Genomic DNA, 22619 nt, shown 5'->3' on the forward strand with positions numbered 1-22619 from the left:
ACAGTTTTTGGAATCCCTCTCTGACCGACGATTTCGGTTGGGAATAAATCTAGCAAGCAGACTAGTTCAAGTAATAGTAATTGGATGATGAGTCCAGGTATCGTACCCACAAAGATCGATGTTTTATTATTATAATATGAATTATTTTTCCTAATTTAGGCTTGAGATGAGATAAATTAATTGAAATTAAATTAAACAACTTAAATAATTAACTAAAACAAAAATAATCCAAACTATTATTTTAGACGGAAATTCAAATTATTTAAAAATGACTAAGGCGCACAACGGTATCGAGACAAACTTATAATCACGTGTCAATTTCAAATTCAATAAATTGTTTATTTAATTCACGAAGAAATTTTAAAAATTATTTATTAAACGATTTCTCGAATTAATAAATCTAATTAAATCTAACAGTCCAATTATTTCTAACTGAATTTAATTATATTCAACCGCATCAATACACTGTCAAATTTCAGTTTCTCAACCTAAAGTCACACACTGAAACCGAATACTATTTCTAGTCAATTGAACCATGTGTTGATTGATGGATGAAGCAAATATTAATCTATTGCCTTTCGATTTTAGATTAATCAACAAATATTCAATTTAATTTGCCAGATTAAAAGAACACATAATAAACGACATCACTCAATAAATAAAATAAATAATAGAATTGAATCAAACTCAAAAAATCAAAAATAATTTGTCTCGGCCCTATCGTGGCTTTAATCTATAAAAATATACTCCATAAATTCAAAACAAAAGTGCAAATCCATATTTAAATTCAATGAAGAAAACATAATTAAGAAAGAATGAAATGAATTCTCAGTGATTTGTAGCGTGTGTGAGGAATTCCTCCTGCTTCTGCCTTCAATCTTCCTCCCTTTTGCACTTCGTCACTGTTGTTGTTCACTTCCTGCTTCTTTTGTACACTTCCGTCTCTGCTCTTCTGCTCTCCTTTTACTATTACGGCTTTGCTCCCTTTCACTACAAAAAAAAGGCTAAAGACAACGGTGAAAAACTGTTGTCGTAGGTCGTGTAAAACCGTTGTTAAAGGCCCTGAGGTTAAATGGTGTGCTCAAAGACAACGGTGAAAAACCGTTTTCGTAGATGTCTAAAGAAGATGGTGAAAAACCGTTGTCGTAGATCATGTAAAACCGTTGTTAAAGGCCATGTGGTTAAATAGTGCGCTCCAATACAACGGTGAAAAATCGTTGTCGTAGACGTCTAAAGACGACGGGGAAAAACCGTTGTCGTAACACTGAAAAATCATTGTTAAAGGTCAATTAGCGACGGTTTTTCATATTATTTCCGTCGCTAAATAGCGACGTTGTTTATATGCTTTCCGTCGCTAATTAGCGATGGTTTTTCATAAGATTTTTGTCGCTAATTTTTTACGTGAAATAAAAAAATTAATTTTATAATATAATAAATCTAAAAAAAAAACTTACAATCTTACTAAACTAATAATATTTACAATCTTAACTAAAAGTAAAAAATTTATGAAGAAATCAAGAATTGAAAGGAAATTAAAATCGTGAAAGAGTGAAAAATTTATTGTGGGAAGAAAATAGATCCAAGACGCGAATATTTATAGACAATTTGCGACGATTTTTGTTTAAATCGTCGCTATTAGCGATGCTTTTGTCATAAACTGTCGCTATTAGCGACGACTCTTAATAGCGACGGTTGTTTAAACAACCGTCGCAATTTTTAAATTAGCGACGGTTTTGTTAAACTGTCGCTAAATATATCGACAGTTTTATTGTCGCTAATTTAAAATTGCGACAGTTTTGTTAAAACTGTCGCTTAATATAGCGACGATTTAAAAAAAAACAGTCGCTAATTAAAAAATGCGACGGTTTTATGAAACCGTCGTTATATTTAGCAACGTAAACATTTTTTTTTCTACCAACAACGGTTTTTTTAAATCGTTGTCTCAAGCCCTAAAAATGTACATAGACAACGATTTTATAAACCGTTTTCGTAGCTACTAAAAAACCGTTGTCTTTCACCGACGTTAATAGACAACAATTTTTAAAACCGTTGTCTTAGCTTCATAAAAACGCGCTCATAGACAACGGTATTAATAACCGTTGTCGTAGCTACTAAAAAACCCGCTCATAGACAACGGTATAAAAACCGTTGTCGTAACCAATAAAAGACAATGGTTTTAACAAAAATCGTTGTCTTTCGCTGACGTTAATAGACAACGGTTTTTAAAACCGTAGTCTTAGCTACATAAAAACGCGCTCATAGACAACGATATTAATAAACGTTGTCGTAACTACTAAAAAAACCTGCTAATAGACAATGGTATAAAAACCGTTGTCTTAACCCATAAAAGACAATGGTTTTAACAAAAACCGTTGTTTTAGCTAAATAAAAAACCAGCACAAAGACAACGATATTGAAAACCGTTGTCTTAGCAACCAAAAAGCACACACATAGACAACGTTTTTAGAAAACCGTTGTCTCGTTGACCCATAAAACAAAACAGTTTTTCAAAAACTGTTGTCTTTGAAAGGAAAAAATCACAAAGACAACGGGTTTTGTTAAAACAATTGTTAAAAGGAAAAAGACAATGGTTTATGATAAAACCGTTGTCTTTTGAGTGTTGTTGAATGTGGAATTTCTTGTAGAGTTTTATTATTCTTAATGGGCCTCCTTTCATTCTTTTTAAGCCCATCTCAAATTTTAACCTTGTAGATAAGATTGTATATTTTATTTTAAAATTTGAGATTTTATCTTTATCAAGATCTATATAGATTTTTTTCCAAAACTTCAATATTATCAAGGAATAAAATATTATATATTTTATTTCCTTTCTTTTGGTATTTTTTCATTTAAAGTCTTGTAAATTTATTTTATATCTCAATTTAAGCATTTTTTCTCTTTTATTCAAATATACAATTATTAATTCAATTAAGCATATAATTAGGGATAAAAATTCTAGATAAGGGAAAATATTATAAAATCAAATCCCTAAAATCTTTGTAAGATTTGGCCTTATCAATCCTCCCACACTTAGCCTTTGTTCGTCCTCGAGCAAATCAGAGTTTAAAAATATACGAAGGAATATTCAATGATCCACCACAAAAAATGACACAATCAACACTTTTCAACCTATCAAATTCCTCCACACTCAATCAAATGATCACACTTCGAAAATCATAAAATTCACCTTCGTTGCAACTTTAAAACTCAAGCATTCACTAGAAAAGATCAAAATAATGAGACGTGTGTAGTGTGAAAGTCAAAACTCATATTCCTCAAAGGTGTTTTAGTTAAAAAAGTTCTCATGTTTTCTGAATTTTTTTTATATATAAAGAAACTCACCATAAGCTTATCTTCCATATCTTTCTCCACTAAATGTTGGAGGAATAAGACCCGTTCAATAGGTCTTGTCAAGCTTATAACGTTAGGCCACGGTTCAAGGCTACAATAAAGGTAGGGAATTAAAAATGAGAGAAAATAAACAATTTAATCATACATCGCACTCCTTCATCTCTTATCTTCCCCTCTTATTGATATTCATCATCCTCCATCACACTTTTTCATCTTCCTTCTACTTTCGTTCATCTTCCCCCATCTTTTTTCTCTCTTCCTTCAGCTTTTTTTTTTCCAATCCTCAACAACATTTCTTTTTAGTTTTTTTTTCGATCACCATATTATATAACATTCATTCCTCATTTCCTTTTTCATTATATATATTTATATATATTTTGATCAATCCCCTTCCCTTTTTTCATAATCTTTTTTCAAACTCCTCCAATTTTTCTTAGCAGTTATCAACACATGTGAGTTATTGAAAATTTTAAAATTCTAAAGGGGTTTATTTCTCTCAAAATTAAGGTAGAAGAATAGTGTATATGCTAAAATTTGGGTAGTTGATGTGGGATTTTGAAGGAATACGAATGGAGGCTAATTGTATGTCTTTGACACACTACATTCAATTTTTATAGGCTCAAAATGGGGTACTAAGTATATAATGATGCATAGGGTAGGCTCGAAAGGCTCAAACGGTCCAATGATCTCCTAAATCATTCCCAAGTCATTTTCCTCTGTATTTTCGCCTCGAAAGATAATCAGACAAGTTCTAGATTGTTGCTTTTCTATTTTTTTTCTTTTTTTATGTATTTTATTTTTTTTTATGGGCACACCTCTTGCCAATTCAAAATGAGTTCATTCTATGCACTTTAAGTCATACTTATTATTACATGACACATTAGTTTTTGCTCAAATCCTTCGGCTACAACTACAGCTCATCTCAATTAATTCAAGGTGTGATTCAATCTCTAGAGTGATCAAAAATCCAGAAAACCAATTAGTGTGTCATGTAATCACAAGTGCAGTTTCTCAAAGAATAACCAGAAAAAAATTTCATGCCCGAGCATTAACCATTGAAGCGCATGCTAAGTGTTGTTTAGTAATCCCCCCCCCCACACTTTAGATTTACACTGTCCTCAGTGTCATGCCATTCTAAAAGAATATAAAACTTTGATGTTGAATAACAAGAAAGAACTTCCCTGGCAGTGTTGCTTTGAGATCCATGAAATGCTTTATGCGGCTGGTAGAATTCCTCAATGCTTGTAATATTTTATTTCAGCAGTTTAAGCTTTCCAGAATCAAAACATCTTGCTTCAGTCCAATATTCCCTACACACACCAAAATCACCGAGGATTAACCTAACAAAATGAAAAAAACTAATAAAATGAAATTAAATAAAATAAACCACTGGGTTGCCTCCCAACAATCGCTAAAGTTATTGTCTATAGCTAGACAACTCCCTTTAGAAATTAGTTCGGTTCATGCAAAAGAGTACTCGGATCCTCTTGCTCCAAAATTCCTTCATGAAAAATTTTCAGTCGATCTCCATTCACCTTAAAGGGATTTCCAGAATCTCCACGGATTTCTACAACATAAAATGAAAAAAATTCAGTAACAGTAAAAGGCCCAGACCATTAGGAACGAAGTTTACCTGACATGAGTTTCAAACGAGAATTATAAAGAAGCACATTTTGTCTAGACTCAAATTCCCTATTCACAATCCTTGCATCATGCCACTTCTTTGTCTTTTCCTTGTAGATTTTTGCATTCTCATATGCATCAAGATGAAATTCCTCTAGCTCATTGAGTTGTAGAAGACACTGATTACCTGTAGCTTGCACATCAAAGTTCAAAAATTTAGCATCCCATAATGCCCTATGCTCTAGTTCAACAGGAAGGTGACAAGCTTTTCCATAGACCAAGCGAAAAGGGGAAGTTCCTATAGGGGTTTTGAATGCTGTTCTATATGCCCACAATGCATCATCCAATTTATTAGCCCATTCCTTCCTCGAAGATCCAACGGTCTTCTCAAGAATTTTCTTAGTTTCCCTATTTGATACTTCTACTTGATCACTAGTTTGAGGATGATAAGGTGTTGCCACCTTGTGCGTGACCCCATATTTAGCCAAAAGAGATTCAAAATTACGAGTACAAAAGTGTGTTCATCTGCCGCTAATAATGGCTCTAGGTGTGCCAAATCTTGCAAAAATATTTTTCTTTAAAAATTGGATCACAACCTTAGAGTCATTAGTTCTACAAGCACTTGCTTCCACCCACTTAGATACGTAATCCACAGCCACCAAAATATATTTATTTCCTAAGGAATCTGGAAAAGGCCCCATGAAATCAATTCCTCACACATCAAACAATTCACATACTAAAATATTATTTAATGACATTTCGTGTCTCCTTGAAATATTATCAACACGTTGGCATTCATTGCAATTAAAAACATAAGTGTGTGCATCCTTGAACAGTGTAGGTCAGTAGAATCCAGCTTGAAGGATTTTTGTGGTCGTTTTACTTGCCCCAAAATGTCCTTTAGTTGGACCACTATGACAATGAGCAAGTATAGAACTTACCTCTTCCGCTGGAATACAAGTACGAATAATGCCATCTGCACAGATTCTAAACAAAAGAGGATCTTCCCAAAGAAAATATTTTAAATCCAAAAAAAACTTCTTTTTCTGTTGATATATAAGATGAGAAGGAATAAATTTGCATGATAAATAATTGACAAAATCAGCATACCATGGTAAATTAGAGATGGCATATAGTTTCTCGTCAGGAAATTCATCTCTAATTACATACTTACTTTCCTCGGGTTTCTCCAATCTCGATAGATGATCAGCAACTTGGTTTTCAGTCCCCTTGCGATCCACGATCACTATGTCAAATTCTTGCAGCGGAAGGATCCATCTTATCAATCTTGGCATGGCTTGGCCTCCTTGTTTAAGAGATACTTCAAAGCTGAATGATCCGTGTGGACTATCACTTTACTCCCTACAAGGTATGGCCGAAACTTGTCCAAAGAAAAAACAACAGCCAGCAACACATTTTCTGTGGTAGAGTAGTTCAATTGAGCTCCTGAAAGTGTCATGCTTGCATAGTAGATTACATGCAAGAATTTGTTCCTCTTTTGCCCCAAAACAGCCCCTAAAGCAATAACACTTGCGTCACACATGAGTTCAAAAGGTAGATTTCAATCTGGTGCAACAATGATTGGGGTGGTGGTCAACTTTTGCTTTAATGCCTAAAAAGCTTGTAAACAATCCTCAAAAAAACAAAAGGAACATCTTTCATTAGCAAATTAGTTAAAGGCTTAGTAATACTTGAGAATTCCTTGATAAATCGCTTATAAAAACATGCATTCCCAATAAAACTACGAATTCCCTTGACATTAGTAGGGGGAGGAAGCTTTTCTATGATATCTACATTAGCTCTATCCACTTCAATCCATTTTTCAGAAATTTTGTGACCAAGGACAATTCCTTCCCTTACCATTAAATGACATTTCTTCCAGTTAAGTACAAGATTCGTTTCTTCACATCTCTTTAACAATTTTGACAAATTAACAAAACAAGAGTCGAAGGAAGAACCAAATACAGAAAAGTCATCCATGAAGACCTCAATATACTTTTCAACCATATCATAAAAATTGCCATCATACAACGCTGGAAAGTAGCAGGAGCATTACACAAACCAAATGACATTCTTTTATAAGCAAAAGTACCATATGGACAAGTAAAAGTGGTCTTATTTGATCTTCAAGGTCTATGGGGATTTGCATATATCCAGAGTAACCATCTAAAAAACAATAAAAATCATGACCTGCCAAACACTCTAATTTTTATCAACAAAAGGTAAGGGGAAATGATACTTTCTTGTGGTATCATTCAATTTGCCATAGTCAATAGAAACATGCCATCCAGTCACAGTTCTAGTAGGGATTAACTCGTTATTTTCATTTTCAACAACAGTGATTCCCCCTTTCTTAGGAACAACATGCACAATACTTACCCACTTGCTATCAGATATAGGAAAGATCATACCTGCATCAAGGAGTTTGATTTTTTTTTTTGACAACATCTTTCATAGTTGGATTTAGTCTCCTTTGAGGTTGAGTTGCGGAGGAGTGCTCCTTCTCCATTAAAATTTTGTGCATGCACATGGATGGACTAACCCCCTTGATGTCAGCTATGCTCCATCCAATAGCACATGTGTGATCCTTCAGCACACTCAAGAGCTTAACTTCCTCATCACATGTCAAGGAAGGAGAAACAATTGCTGGCAGTTTATCTTCTTACTTCAAAAATAAATATTTTCAATTAGGAGGAAGTGGTTTGAGTTCGAGGAATAGGATTTCTTCTATGGATGGTTTAAGTGATTTTGGAATATTTTCAAGCTCCCCAATCTTCGAATTCAACGATCTTGGCAGAGGCTTTGATCCTTCCAAGTAGTTCATACATTCCTCCACCTCTTCTCTGTCTGATTCCGTGGATTTTGGGTTCACCAAAAGCATCTCCAGTGGGTCTTCAATAAAAGTATCCTGCACACTACACTCAACAATATCATCAATAGCATCTATTCTATAACAATCAGAAGATCCAAGATACTTCATACTACGAAAAACATTAAAAGTTACCTTCTCATCATTCAACCTCAAAACTAACTCACCTTTTTCCACATCTATGAGAGCTCTTCCAGTAGCTAAGAAAGGACGATCTAAAATTAGGGGGATCTCACGATCCTCCTCCATGTCTAGCATAACAAAGTCAAATGGAAATATAAATTTATCAACTTTAACCAAAACATCCTCTATAACCCCTAAAGGATATTTAATAGATCTATCAGCAAGCTGAAGGGGAATAGTGGTTGGTTTAACTTCTCCAATCCCCAATTTCTCAAAACAAGAATAAGACATAAGATTTATGCTAGCACCAAGATCACACAATGCCTTGTTAAAATTAGAAATTCCTATAGTGCAAGGAATGGAGAAACTACCTGGATCTTTAAGCTTTGAAGGTAATTTATTTTGCAAAATAGCTGAACATCCTCAGAAAGCTTAACAGTTTCAAAATCAATAAGTTTCCTCTTTTTAGTCAAAATATATTTCAAGAATTTAGCATAAGAAGGCATTTGAGCCAGAGCATCTGCAAAAAGAATATTTATGTGTATTTTCTTAAAAACTTCAAGAAATTTTGAAAATTGTTGATCCAATTGTAGTTGCCTTGCTCTTTGAGGAAGATGAAGTGTATTAGTATCAATATTATTATTGGAATCAAACTCCTTACCTTTCTTACCTGTCTTTGTAGTGCTGGTGTGAGTGTTATGTTCCTTAGCATCTTCCATTTTCGATTTCATTCCTTCATCATTTTTTTCCACATCTGTAGAATTCTGTCTCTTCCGTTATTCTTTTTCGGCCTTGATCACTGTACTCACTGCATTTACTCCTTTCAGATTTTTCTCAGTATCACTTGGTAGTGTTCCAAGGGCTCGATTTGCTAACTGATTGGATATTCGACCCATTTGAGCTTCCAACCTTCGCAAGATAACATCATGAATTTGCAACCTCGTTTCCATCCCTGCAAAATGTTTCATAATAAAATCCTCGTAAATTGGTCTTTGATCTTCTTGCTTGAATCCTGGAGGTGCTGCAGGCACCAATAATCCTTGTTGTCTCACTTGTTGAGGAATGGACAGTGGAGGAATATGTGTTGGATTAAGGGAATTCTCAGTATTCTTCCAAGATAAATTAGGGTGATTGCTCAATCCTGGATTATACGTGGAACTGTATGGATTTTATTGCTGTCTCCGTTGATTCCCCATGAAATTCACCGCTTCCTCATCAAAATTGGGTTTTTCCTCGATAACTATTCCTTGGACTTGATTTGCTTGATTTGGTTGTAGCTGAGAGAATTTATGGGCCAACCCATCAATCTTAGCAGTAAGTGCATTCAACACATCCATTTCAAGAACTCCAGCCTTCTTTTCTCGTTTAATTTCTTGCCAACCCGCACTATTTTCGGCCATATTTGAAATTATTTCCAAGGTAACTCGTGGAGTTTTCCAATAAAAACTACCATTGGCTGCCGCATCTAGCATGGAACGCACGGAAGGATAAACTCCATTATAGAAAATCTGAACTTGTTTACATGAAGAGAAACCATGTTGAGGACATCTCCTCAATATCTTTCTAAATCTTCCCCAAGCTCTATGTAGTGTCTCCCCATCCTTCTGGCGAAAAGTTGAAATATCCATACGCAGTTGTGCTAGCTTGGTGGGTTGAAAATATTGATTCATGAACATTTCCACTAAACCATTCCATGTAGTAATAGAGCCAGCTGGCAGATCTCTAAGCCATTCTGCTGCTTCACCATGCAAAGAGAAAGGGAATAGTCTCAATCTTATAGCATCAATGCTCACTCCATTAAATTTGATTGTGTCACAGATAGATAAAAATTCTTCCAGATGCGCATTAGGATCCTCGGTCTGCGATCCTCAAAATCTCACTTGATATTGTATAATTCGAATGATGGATGGCTTCAACTCAAAATTATTTTCTTCCACAGTAGGACGAGTGATTCTAGAACCATAACCTCCAGTAGTTTGTCTAGTAAGATCAAAGACAGTGCGATCATCCTCCTCGTTGGCCATTGCTTCCATCCCTGCTATTTCAACCTTGTCCTCTGGTTTTAATTGTTCTTCCACGTTAGAGTCTGAGGATTTCTCCCTCTGTGCTCTACGTCTACGTCGAAAAGTATTTTCAATCTCCAGATCAAATGGCTCTAATTCTGTGTCTCCTTTAGCACGTCTCATGCACAGTTAGATAATTCGTGAAAATAAATAAACAAACTTTAAATGTACGAATATTTGTAAAATCAACAAAATTAAATAAAAACCTAATCTTAAGAAAATAATAAATCTTAATATTAAACAATTTAAACCCCGGCAACGGCACCAAAAACTTGACTGACGATTTCGGTTGGGAATAAATCTAGCAAGCGGACTAGGTCAAGTAATAGTAATGGGATGATGAGTCCAAGTATCGTACCCACAAATATCGATGTTTAATGATTAGAATATGAATTATTTTTTCCTAATTTAGGCTAATAAAATTCAAGTGAGATGAGATAAATTAATTGAAATTAAATTAAACAATTTAAATAAATTAACCAAAACAAAAATAATCCAAACTAATAATTTAGACGGAAATTCAAATTATTTAAAAACTACTAAGCCGCACAACGATATCGAGACAAACTTATAATCACGTGTCAATTTCAAATTCAATAAATAATTTATTTAATTCACGACGAAATTTCCAAAATTATTTATTAAACGATTTCTTGAATTAATAAATCTAATTAAATCTAACAATCCAATTATTTCTAACTAATTTAATTAGATTCAACTGCATTAAATCCCTGTGAAATTTCAGTTTCTCAACCTAAAGTCGCACACTGAAACTGAATACTATTTCTAGTCAGTTATCGTAAGGCCCTGGCCCTGTCCTCATACCCTGAAATCACAGTTCCTGGACTCAGACCAGCTTGCACTTACTCATCGGACTTCTCCACGCCAGGAAAGTTGAGTTTGTGCCTTCCCAGGATTCGACCCCTCAACCTCCTGGCATATAGGTATATTGGCTACAATCCTGGTAGCCACTTGAGCTGCCACTTAGCAGCTCAAGTGGCTACCAGGATTGTAGCCAATATACCTATATGCCAGGAGGTTGAGGGGTCGAATCCTGGGAAGGCACAAATTCCACTTTCCTGGCGTGGAGAAGTCAGATGAGTAAGTGCAAGCTGGTCTGAGTCCAGGAACTGTGATTGCAGGGTCTGAGGACAGGGCCAGGGCCTTACATAAATCCTCTCAAAATCCCTCAAAAGCATATAAGTCATAAAATCTTTAAAGTAATCCTAAATCATAAACACAATTTTGCAGAGAACTAGCGACGATCCTTGGGTTGTGTGCTCCTTCAGTCCAGTTAGTTCAACAATCAAGTCCTCCATCAATATCATGCTTACCTGTATTGATCACACCTAGTGAGTCTATTGACTCAGCAAACTTTAAACATGATAGCAAGTAATCCATATACATTCACAAGCAACAATGAAATATACTTTTAATAAAATAGCTTTTCATGAACATTAAACATTTTCTTTTCATCTTATACTTTTTCCTTTTTAGCATATACATATATGTTTCCCTTTTTATTGAATTCAGATCCTCAATTGTGACTTTCGTATTAGACTTAGGTCGATGGATCCATCTACGTATTACCACAGTACCAGACGGTGGGGAAATCAGCGACACTCTCACCCGTCAACTGAGCCTTGGATTACATATCATTGTATCATTATTAGTTACAATCAATTCACTTCCTTCAACTTTTTCTATTTCCATCACTTATAAAAATTCATGCACATATATATCATTTTTTTAAACAAAGCATCCAAAATATCTTTTAGAATTAACATTTCATCAGAAAATTCCATAAAAATTTTCGATAAATATTTTATTACATCATTCAGGGCTTCTTGTACCTCTAACATTTTTTCAGGTGTAAAATGACCGTTTTGCCCCTGAAACCCTAACTGCCCTATATGGATCGAACCCTAACTCATGTCACCCTCCAATCTTTTGACCTAGACCCTAACAAATTGGACCAGCCCCTGACCAACCCTCATATGACCTATACCGAACCCTTTAGGGTCTCTCTGGACCATCCCCTGAGAACCATGCATGATAGTCCCCTTCCTACGTTTGCCCCACGATCGCGCGGCCCTGGAGTGCGGCGTCAGCCTTTGCCCCCGGACCAAGTGCGACTCCTCCTATCCCAGACCACCTCATGACCCTCCTACACCCTCTGGATGCAGCCCATGCCTTGCACACAGCCTACACCCTCCAATCCCCACAAGCCGAAACCCTAGTCTCCTTAAAACGCCAATTTTCGTTCAAGCCATCAGCCCTTCATGTACAACCCTTATCTATGAATCTATGGACCCTTAACGTATTGTAAAAACGTCCCTTCAAGTACCCCTATCATAGCAGACCTTTGTGCATCAATAACAAGAGGTTTAAAAAATGAAAACTCTAGTATTATCATGTTTACACCATAAAAACAAAAATAAAATAAGTGTATCATGTTTTTCATGCAATCATATAACAAAACCCATAATATGGTGTGAAAGATGAGTGAAGAAAGATTAAGACGTGCCTTTGAGTATTTCATGCACTAAAAATAATTTGCGATGCGAGGGACGCTAGCGGCGAGACGGGGAAGAAGCTTGCTGAATTTTTCTTCAAACCTTGCGTGAATTCCTCTTGAAACGGATGGTGTGTGTGTTTATATAAGGTCTAAGAAATTCGAACTACGTAAGTTGACTGCATGCAATCTATGGTTTTATTTAAATTCGTGTTTAATGAGTTTTATATATTTTATTGCATGATTATTATATGGTTAGGTGTTTATTTCTTTGGTTGTTTAAGTTTCATGCATTAGGGTTTCAATTTGCATTTCGCACTCGAACGGGTAACGGAGATAGGGGTATATTCATGAAATTTTTTTATTGAATAATTATTTAAGATAAGATGTATTTATGGGAGAATTTTGAAAATGAGCCTTGGTTGGTTATTTTTACTCGTCGGGACGTATTTTAAACTGATACACAAATTTTATCAATTAGGAGGGCTTTTTGAGGGTTCGTGCATTATTTTTTCAAAAATGTACCAAAATAAAATATTTTTCGAGTGTGTTATCAGGCTCGATGGGTTTGTTTTAATGATGGGCTCAAAACCCTTTTAATCCTTTTAAAAATTTAATTAGGGCCCATTAGTGTGTTAATTTTCTACTTAAAAATTTCTAAACTAAACCCTAACCATAAAACTAGCAGCACTCGTCCCCTCTCTCACTTTTATCAGTAGCCACCTTCGAAAACCAGTAGCCTCTTGAATTTCTCCATTGCTTTCAAGCAAGCTCCTTCCCCGCCTACCCGGTTCACGTCCCGCTCGTAGTTCTTCGAGTTTTCAAGCGTATAATCGTTAAGGCACACCTTGTATCTTTATTTTTGCATTATTCATACTGTATTATGCTGTTATGCGTGCCATGTGTGAAGATTTCATTAGCCCTGCATGCGTTAAACATTTCTTGCTTCGGTTGTTCATGAAAACACATGTTTTTGCACATAACTCGCGTTTTTATGATTATTGTGCAAGGGGACAGCCGCGGTAGGTGGTTAAGGAACTCTACACATCGATGAATAGGGTGTCAAGGGTCTGGGGTCGGGTGAGGCTCGATTTCTAGCATAGGCCAATCGAGTTCCTTGGGTTTGCGGCTAGGTTGTGAGTAGATTAGTTTTTGGGGCTGAGCTGGCGGTGCAAGGGCCGATCCAAGCTATGAACCAGACCCTGGTGGGTCTAAGACATGGTCTATGAGGGCTCGGACACTACTGGATCTAACCCCAAAGCCGATCGATCGAGTTGAGGGAAGGTTGGCTCGGTTGGAGCATGTTTCATGTCATACAAGGAATGAGCGTACAACAACATGCATGGGGCTAGGGTTCATGGTTAGATTGGTCCACGAGGGGTCTAGGGGTGAGCTAGGTGTGGTGGTTCGAGGCTGGTTTGATTTGGTTAAGATTAGGGTAGAGGTTAGCTTGGATATGTGTGGATTCGTTTCTGTCGCAGGGTTAGCACAGTGGCGCTGCCATTTAGGCGCCGCAGCGCCTGTGATTCGAATTAAGTAGCGCTGCAGTGCTATTTTCAGGAGCCTAGGCACTAACCAAGCGCCGCAGCACCACAGTGTCAGCGCCTAGGCGCTAGTCTATGATTTGAGGAGCTTTTAGTTTAAGTGTGGTTTTCTCGTTGGGTATTAATACGTCGTTATGACCAAACTTAGTGAATGTTAGATTAGGTCATGTGAAGCTTGATTAGGAATATTTGAGTTATTATTTAAGCAGGGTAATCTTTGGGTAGACTTAGAGGTCCTGGCAGCGCACTAAACACGATTTTACATGTTTCAAAACGTTTATGTTATCATGTATATTAATTTTTATGCAAAATACGTTGAGTTGGAAAATTTCATGTTCCCAATCTTGATTTTGATGTTAACAAAACTAGTCAATTTATATATAATGATATATCGAAGTGCGCATGAAGATGAAATTGATGAGGCATCGAACTGATCAGTTACCGAACCAAAACTGAAGCTATCGAAGAAGTAACTGAAAAGCCAATTGATTGCTCAAAACTGAATCAGTCCAACTGATATACCAAGTGTAGTTCAACTAATTGTCCAGTTGATAGGTGGTTCAGTAGAAGACCTTCAGAAGCCCGACCAACTGATTAAGAAACCAACTGATAAATTCAACTGAATCATTGAAATTATTTCAGCTGATGAGCCAGCTGATTTCACCAAACCAGTTCATGGCTAGTTTAACTGACTAGTTCAGAGCATCCTGATTTCGGTCTTTAATCATCCGGTAGGGTTCTGAGCTTTACCTGTCAAGACGTTCAGCTAAACTGTTCAGTGGACAAGATTTCACCAGCAAGCCTACCAGTTCAGCTGATCAATAGATGGAACCCAGCTATGTTGAGATGTTGGATTATTAGGAGCTGAATCATCAGCAGTATACCACCGCTTCATTGCCATATCAAATAAAATAGCTGATCAATGTGGTTCAACATCAGTTGAGTCCAGTTTGAGTTAGCTTGACCAGTTAGCTAGAAAAGAAATCAAGTACAAGGAAAATTAGTTGATCTTCTGGCAAAGAGACTCAAGATCGATGCAACATTCAAAGCGGTCAAGCCAACCAATTGTTGGTACCTCCAATTCTGTCATGCATAAACTGATTGATATTTGATGTTGTTTAAAATATGCTAGTGCAATAGAAATTTTCCCTTACAACTGATGATGTACTTAAATGTACAATTCAAGTTAATTCTATTTGATTAAATAAACATCATGTTTATCTAATTAAGTTTCTATATGAAGGAACTGCTATATTCAGATTTCATGCCTAAACTGCTTGAATGATTAAGGCTGCTAAATTCCTTTTGGGCGTAGATAATTTTATTTTCAAGTATTTGTTTTTAATTCAGTTTTTGAGAGGGGGCTTTCTTATCCCTCGAACTGAAAGTTTTTTTACTCAGTTTTTAAATCAGTTGTTGAGGAGGATTTTCCTTTTAAAAGATCTCTCAAGCTGAAAAATGTTTTAAACTAGTTTTTAATTTAGTTTTTGACGGGAAGCGTTTAACTATTTTTTAAATATAATATCTCTCGAACTGAAAATTTCTTTTGCTTAAATTTTTTTTAATATACTTTTTTGATTCTCACAAAGGGGGGAATCAATTTTAAATTTTAATCACTTTGATTGTTCAAGTTTTGTGATCATAAAAAATGGAGAGATTGTTGGAACATTTCATGTTCGGAATCTTTATTCTGATGTTAACAAAACTTTTCATTTGTTTATAATGATTTATCGAAGTGCGCAGGAAGATGAAAATGATCAGTTACCGAACCAAAACTGAAGTTATTAGAGACGTAAACTGAAAAGCCTACTGATTGCGCAAAACTGAATCAGTCCAATTGATATATCAAGAGCAGTTGCACTGATTGCCCAGTTTATATGTGGTTCAGCAGAAGACCTTCAGAAGCCCGGCCAACTGATTAAGAGTTCAATTGATGAAGAACCCAACTGATCTATTCAACTGAATCACTAAAATCAGTTCAGCTGACGAGCCAACTGATTTCACCAAACAAGTTTAAGACGAGTTTAGCTGACTAGTTCAGAGCATCGGTTATGAATCAATCAATTTGTAGAACACAACAAATTTATCTTATGAAATCCAGCTACGCACAACGATACAAAATCATTTGCATTATCAATAGTACAATAATGGACATTGTAGCAAAAATTAAAGCAAAAATGTTCCAAAATGGCTGTCGGAAAATTCGAGACACAAATTTCAAAGAACGCATTCAATCTGCAACAGATACAATAATTGAGTCTCATTGTACGATCAAGCTTCCCGCGTATAAATAGAAGATGAAGATCAGTGAGAGGCAAGTGTGGAAAAACAAGAGAGAAAAGAGAGGGCACGCATATTGCATATCTGCTTATAAGGAACGAATCAGCCCAAAGGGAACACTTCAACGTGTTATCAGCTTAAGTATAGAACCAAAAATCCTCAATGTGTGAGAACACCGTTTCGTTGTATTCATTGTTCAGTTCTCACACACGCACACACAATCACGCACAAATATACAGAGAGTTGAGCTTATTAAATAGCTGAGTGAGTCTTACACAAAGAAAATAAACTTGTGTATGTAGTCTTTGAAACAGACGTTAAAAAAGTGTTGGCTGGAAGGTGATGCCTTCATTCTAGACTAAGAGTTCAGTTAGGCAGTTGGGTTAGTCCTAAGCTGGGTGGGTTTGTACAATCAGTTGTATAAATCAAAGTCTTCTAGTGTATCCTACCCAAGGAGGTAGAAGGGGTGACGTAGGAGAAGTTGAAATCTCCGAAAATCCATAAACATATCTTGTGCATTAACTGATTAACTGTGCTTAAACTGATTTATTCAGTTCAGATGATATTAGTTCAGTTCTCACCATAACTGAACTGATATAAGCCAGAACTGATTCCCCGTATTTCAGTCGATCAGTTTACACAAGTTAATATGCTTTAAAATCTATCAGTTTTCTTAACGAAGGATTATTTCGAGTGTATTCCACTTGATTTAAAATCAAACTCGATTTAATTCACCGATGTAATCATTCTTAGAACACGAGCTATTGCAGCTCGTGGGAAATATTCTTTTTGAAGCACCTCGAAGGTGACCAGCACACGTTGCTTCAGTTGGTATCAGAGCTAGTTGTTCTAATAAGAACATTTGAAAACTGACTAAAATTATTTTCTTTAAAATAGTTTTAAATGCTATTTAAAAGTACTTTATATTATTTTCAAAACTATTTGAAAATGTTAATCTAACGCTCATTACGAAGAGTAGAGAGGATTGGTTCTGCAACTAACATTGTAGTCATTTCTCTGGACTTTGAACTATGGGGCTTTAATCAGCCTGCAGTGTTCTGAGCTTTACCTGTCAATAAGTTCAGCTAAACTATTCAGTGGACAAGATTTCAGTTGCAAGCCTACCAATTCAGCTTCTCAATAGACAGAACCCAGCTACGTTGAGATGTTGGATGATTAGGAGCTGAATCATCAGTAGTATACTGCCGCTTCATTGCCATATTTGATTAAAGTAGATGATCAATGTGGTTCAACATCAGTTGAGTCCAGTTTGAGTCAGCTCGACCAGTTATCCAGCAAAGAAATCAAGTTCAAGGCAAATTAGCTGCTCTTCTGGCAAAGATACTCAAGATCGATGTAGCATTCAAAGCGGTCAAGGCAACCAGTTGTTGGTATATCCAGTTCTGTGATGCATAAACTGATTGATATTTGATGTTGTTTAAAATATGCTAGTGTAGTAGTAATTTCCATTATAAATGATGATGTACTTAAAATGTATACTTCAAAGGAATTCTATTTGATTAAATAAACATCAAAATGGATTTTTGTATAACCAGCTCTGGGAATCCATAGATGGATTTTGAAGTGTAAAACGTAATCGAATGAATCGATGCCAATGAGTAAGACATATGAGCTCATACCTTATGTGTTTATCCAATTAAGTTTCTATATGACTGAACTGTTATCTCCAGATTTCTTGCCTAAACTGCTTGAATGATTAAAGGCTGCTAAATTCCTTTTGGGCATAGATATTTTTATTTTCATGTAGGGTTTTTTCATTATGTTCTTGAGGAGAAACTTTCTTGTCCCTCTAACTGAAAGTTTTTTTTACTCAGTTTTTAAATCAGCTGTTGAGGGGGAGTTTTCTTTTAAAAGATCCCTCAAGCTGAAAAATGTTTTAAACTAGTTTTTAATTCAGTTTTTGTTTTAAAAGATCCCTCAAGCAGAAAAATGTTTTCAACTAGTTTTTAATTCAGTTTTTGAGGGGGAACGTTTAACTGTTTTTTATATATACTATCCCTCGAACTGAAAATTTCTTTTGCTTAAATTTTTTTAAATATACTTTTTTGATTCTCACAAAGGGGGAAAATCAGTTTTAAATTTTAATTGCTTTACTTATTCAAGTTTTGTGATTATAAAAAAGGGGGAGATTGTTGGAACATTTCATATTCACTATCTTTATTTTGATGTTAACAAAAATTGTCATTTTGTTTCTAATGATTTATCGAAGTGCGCAGGAAGATGAAACTGATCATGCTTCGAACTGATCAGCTACCGAACCAAAATTGCAGCTATCGAAGACGTAAACTGAAAAGCCAACTGATTGCGCAAAACTGAATCAGTTCAACTGATATATCAAGAGCAGTTCCACTGATTGTCCAGTTGATAGGTGGTTCAGCAGAAGACCATCAGAAACCCGACCAACTGATGAAGAGTTCAACTGATAAAGAACCCAACTGATCAGTTCAACTGAATCACTGAAATCAGTTCAGCTAACGAGCCAACTGATTTCACCAAACCAGTTCAAGACCAGTTCAACTGAGTAGTTCAGAGTATCATTTAGGAATCAATCAGTTTGCAGAACAAGATAAGCTTATCTTATGGAATCCTGCTACGCACAACGATACAAAAGAATCTGTACTATCAATAGTAAAATAAAGGATGTTGCAGCAAAGCTTAAAGGCAATATGTTCCAGAATGTCTGTCGAAAAATCCGAGACACAAATTCAAAGTAACGCATTCAAGCTGAAACATATACAATAATTGAGTCTCATTGTTCAATCAAGCTTCCAGCCTATTAATTAGAAGATGAAGATCAGTGAGAAGGAAGTATGGAAAAAAAGAGAGAAAAGAGAAGGCACGCATATTCCAGATCAGCTTATAAGGAAGCAATCACCCAGAGGGAACACTTCAACGTGTTATCAACTTAAGTATAGAAGCAAAAATCCATCAGTGTATGAGAAGACCTTTCTGTTGTATTCATTGTCCAGTTCTCACACATGCACACACAACCACTCACAAATATACAGAGAGTTGAGCTTATTGAATAGCTGAGTGAGTCTTGCACAAAGACAATAAACTTGTGTATGTAGTTTTTAACACACAGACGTTAAACAAGTTTGTTGGCTAGAGGGTGATGCCTTCAGTTTAGACTAGGAGTTCAGTTAGGCAGTTGGGTAATTCCTAAGTTGGGTGGGTTTGTACAATCAGTTGTATAAATCAAAATCTTCTAGTGTATCCTACCTGAGGAGGTAGAAGAGTGACATAGGAGCAGTTGATGTCTCCGAACATCCATAAACATATCTTGTGTATTAACTGATTAACTGTGCTTTTAACTGATTTATTCTGTTCAGCTGATATCAGTCCAGTTCTCACCATAACTAAACTGATATAAGCCAGACTGATTCCCCTTATTTCAATCGATCGGTTTACACAAGTTAATAAGCTTTAAAATCTATCAATTTTCTTAACGAATGATTACTTCGAGTGTATTTCGCTTAATTTAAAATCAAACTCGATTTAATTCATTGATGCCATCATTCTTAGAACACGAGTTATTGCAGCTATTGGAGAATATTCTGTTTGAAGCACCTCGAAGGTGACCAGCACACGTTGCTTCAATTGGTATCAGAGCTAGTTGTTCTAAGAAGAACATTTGAAAACTGACTAAATTTATTTTACTTTAAAATAGTTTTAAATGCTATTTAAAATTACTTTGTATTATTTTCAAAACTATTTGAAAATGTTTATCTAACGATCATTGCGTAGAATAGAGAGGATTGATTCTGCAATTAACATTGTAGCCACTTCTCTGGACTCTGACCTTTGGGGATTTAATCAGCCTGCAGTGTTCTGAGCTTTACCTGTCAAGAAGTTCAGCTAAACTGTTCCGTGGAAAATATTTCAATTTCAAGCCTACCAGTTCAGCTTATCAATAGATGGAACCCAGCTATGTTAAGATGTTGGATGATTAGGAGCTGAATCATCACAAGTATGCTGCCGCTTCAATGCCATATAAGATCAAAGTAGATGATCAATGCGGTTTAACATCAGTTGAGTCCAGTTTGAATCAGCTTGACTAGTTAGCTAGAAAAGAAATCAAGTTCAAGGAAAATTAGTTGCTCTTCTGGGATAGATACTCAAGATCGATGCAGCATTCAAAGCGGTCAAGGCAACCAGTTGTTGGTATATCCAGTTCTGTCATATATAAACTGATTGAAATTTGATGTTGTTTAAAATATGCTAGTGTAGTAGTAATTTTTCCTTACAACTGATGATGTACTTAAATGTATATTCAAGGGAATTCTATTTGATTAAATAAACATCATGTTTATCCAATTAAATTTCTATATTACTGAACTGTTATCTCCAGATTTCTTGTCTCAACTGCTTGAATGATTAAAGGCTGCTAAATTTCTCTTGGGCGTAGAAAATTTTATTTTCAAGTAGGAATTTTTAATTCAGTTCTTGAGGGGCAGCTTTCTTATTCCTCGAACTGAAAGTTTTTTCTTACTCAGTTTTTATATCAGCTGTTGAGAGGGAGTTTTGTGACACCCTAAAAAAAAGGTGCATAAATGCATTTTTATTAGTATAAATTTTATTATTTTCACTTTTAAAATTTTATCATATTATTTTTCGGTACAAATTTTATTTGTCCAATGTATCTAGAAATACATTAAAATACATCATAATACACTTAAAAATTCATCAAGCACTATGAGGTTCCCATTTCAAAATCAAATACACAAAATATAATAAAATATTATAATTGAACTCAACATATATGTTAAGTAATTAATTACAATAATTATTAAGTTCAATATAAGATAATTAGTTTCAATAATTAGATATACGAATATAATAATATTATGTTTGGATAAACATAACATTTTTTTCATTTAATAAATAATAAATAAATAATAATAATAATAATAAAAAAACGAGGGATAAACTTGAAGTTCGGCTATAAATAGCTGAACCTTTTCCTCACTTTCCCCGAGACCAGACGAGAGAAGAAAAAAAAAGGGAAGAAGGAAGAGGAAAAGAAGGAGAAGAGGAAGAAAGAAATAGAAGGAAAAAGCTATACTCTTTCCGAAAAATCCCAATAAATCACCAACTATTCACCTCAAATCATAAAGCAATATAGCCCTGAAGGTGACGAAAAAGGATCGCTCAAAAATCAGAAAAAAACAAACAGAGATATTCCGCAACGGCATCGGTATCCCGTATTCAAGCTAGGTACTTTTCATTCATTTTTCTTATAGCTATACACCATACTAGAGGTCGGTTTGAATATAAAAGTTGTACCTCTTGTTGCATGGATGAGGTACATACCGCCCGTCGTCCAAAAATATTGCCGGAACTAACATTTGCGGAATGCCGGAGTACTTAGTTAACCATACGACGGTATTTAAATCTGGTATCGATGGGTTAGGAATTTGACAAAACTTTCAACGGAAGAATTAAAGATCTTCAAAAGTTACATATGCTGGAAAAAAACCGGCCGCGCGTGACCGTCGGAAGGCCACTCACGCGCCGGCAACGTCGGCGCGTGTACTGCACGCGCCGCCGGATCTGCAATTTTCCGGCGGCCGAACGTTCCTGATGATATTCCCGAATTTTTGGCCAACTTTCGTAATGTTTGGATATACCTTCTAATTAATATGAATTTTGGAAACTTAACTAAAATCAACTGGGTTAAATTTTGAACAAAAAATAATCTGGAAATGATCAGCTAGTTACTTAAAAACCTCTAACATATAAATATCATTCATAATATATTTTTAGGACTTGCTTCAGGAACTCGGAGTATTAATCAAGCCTAAACTATAAGTTAACAGGTGAGAAAATTACTATTCATTCTTCTATTAAAGCCTTTGGCATTTGCCCTGGAAATTGCAATAGCATTTATTTAATGTTCAAATATCATCCACAGTTCATTTCAATTACTTATATACTTTCTTGCATATTTATGAATGGATTAATATATCATTAGTGAACGGAGTCTTGGACAACGGATTTCGGTCCGGAAATTGAGTCCACTGGACAACGTGGCTTCGGCCCGGAAAATGAGTCCAATGAACAACGGGTCAAAAGTCCCGGGTATATGGTTCATCTGAACAACGCGCACCGAATATTTCGGTCCGGAGAATGGTTCACCCGGCTCGTAAAAAGTGCTCAATTAGAGCCACCAATGTTAATTTAAGGAATTTTCATTTATCTATTATTTCATTGCATATCATTCATAATAT

At 35.5% G+C, this 22619-nt stretch overlaps 2 protein-coding genes across 2 annotated transcripts; both read right to left on the reverse strand.

Moving 5' to 3' along the window:
* Window positions 1-805: 805 nt before the first annotated feature.
* On the reverse strand, window positions 806-6981 carry LOC142520192 (uncharacterized). The gene is made up of 7 exons (XM_075623193.1): window positions 6666-6981; window positions 6297-6489; window positions 5916-5950; window positions 5571-5659; window positions 4985-5435; window positions 4829-4918; window positions 806-990 (listed from the first exon to the last, which is right to left on the reverse strand). Exons 1-7 carry the CDS (start codon window positions 6979-6981, stop codon window positions 806-808), a joined length of 1359 nt encoding a protein of 452 aa, XP_075479308.1.
* A 676-nt stretch (window positions 6982-7657) lies between these two features.
* Window positions 7658-8685, reverse strand: LOC142520193 (uncharacterized). The gene is made up of 3 exons (XM_075623195.1): window positions 8637-8685; window positions 8338-8486; window positions 7658-8290 (listed from the first exon to the last, which is right to left on the reverse strand). Exons 1-3 carry the CDS (start codon window positions 8683-8685, stop codon window positions 7658-7660), a joined length of 831 nt encoding a protein of 276 aa, XP_075479310.1.
* Window positions 8686-22619: the final 13934 nt, after the last annotated feature.

This window comes from Primulina tabacum, chromosome 12, assembly GCF_025594145.1.
Source record: "Primulina tabacum isolate GXHZ01 chromosome 12, ASM2559414v2, whole genome shotgun sequence".
NCBI lineage: Eukaryota > Viridiplantae > Streptophyta > Magnoliopsida > Lamiales > Gesneriaceae > Primulina > Primulina tabacum.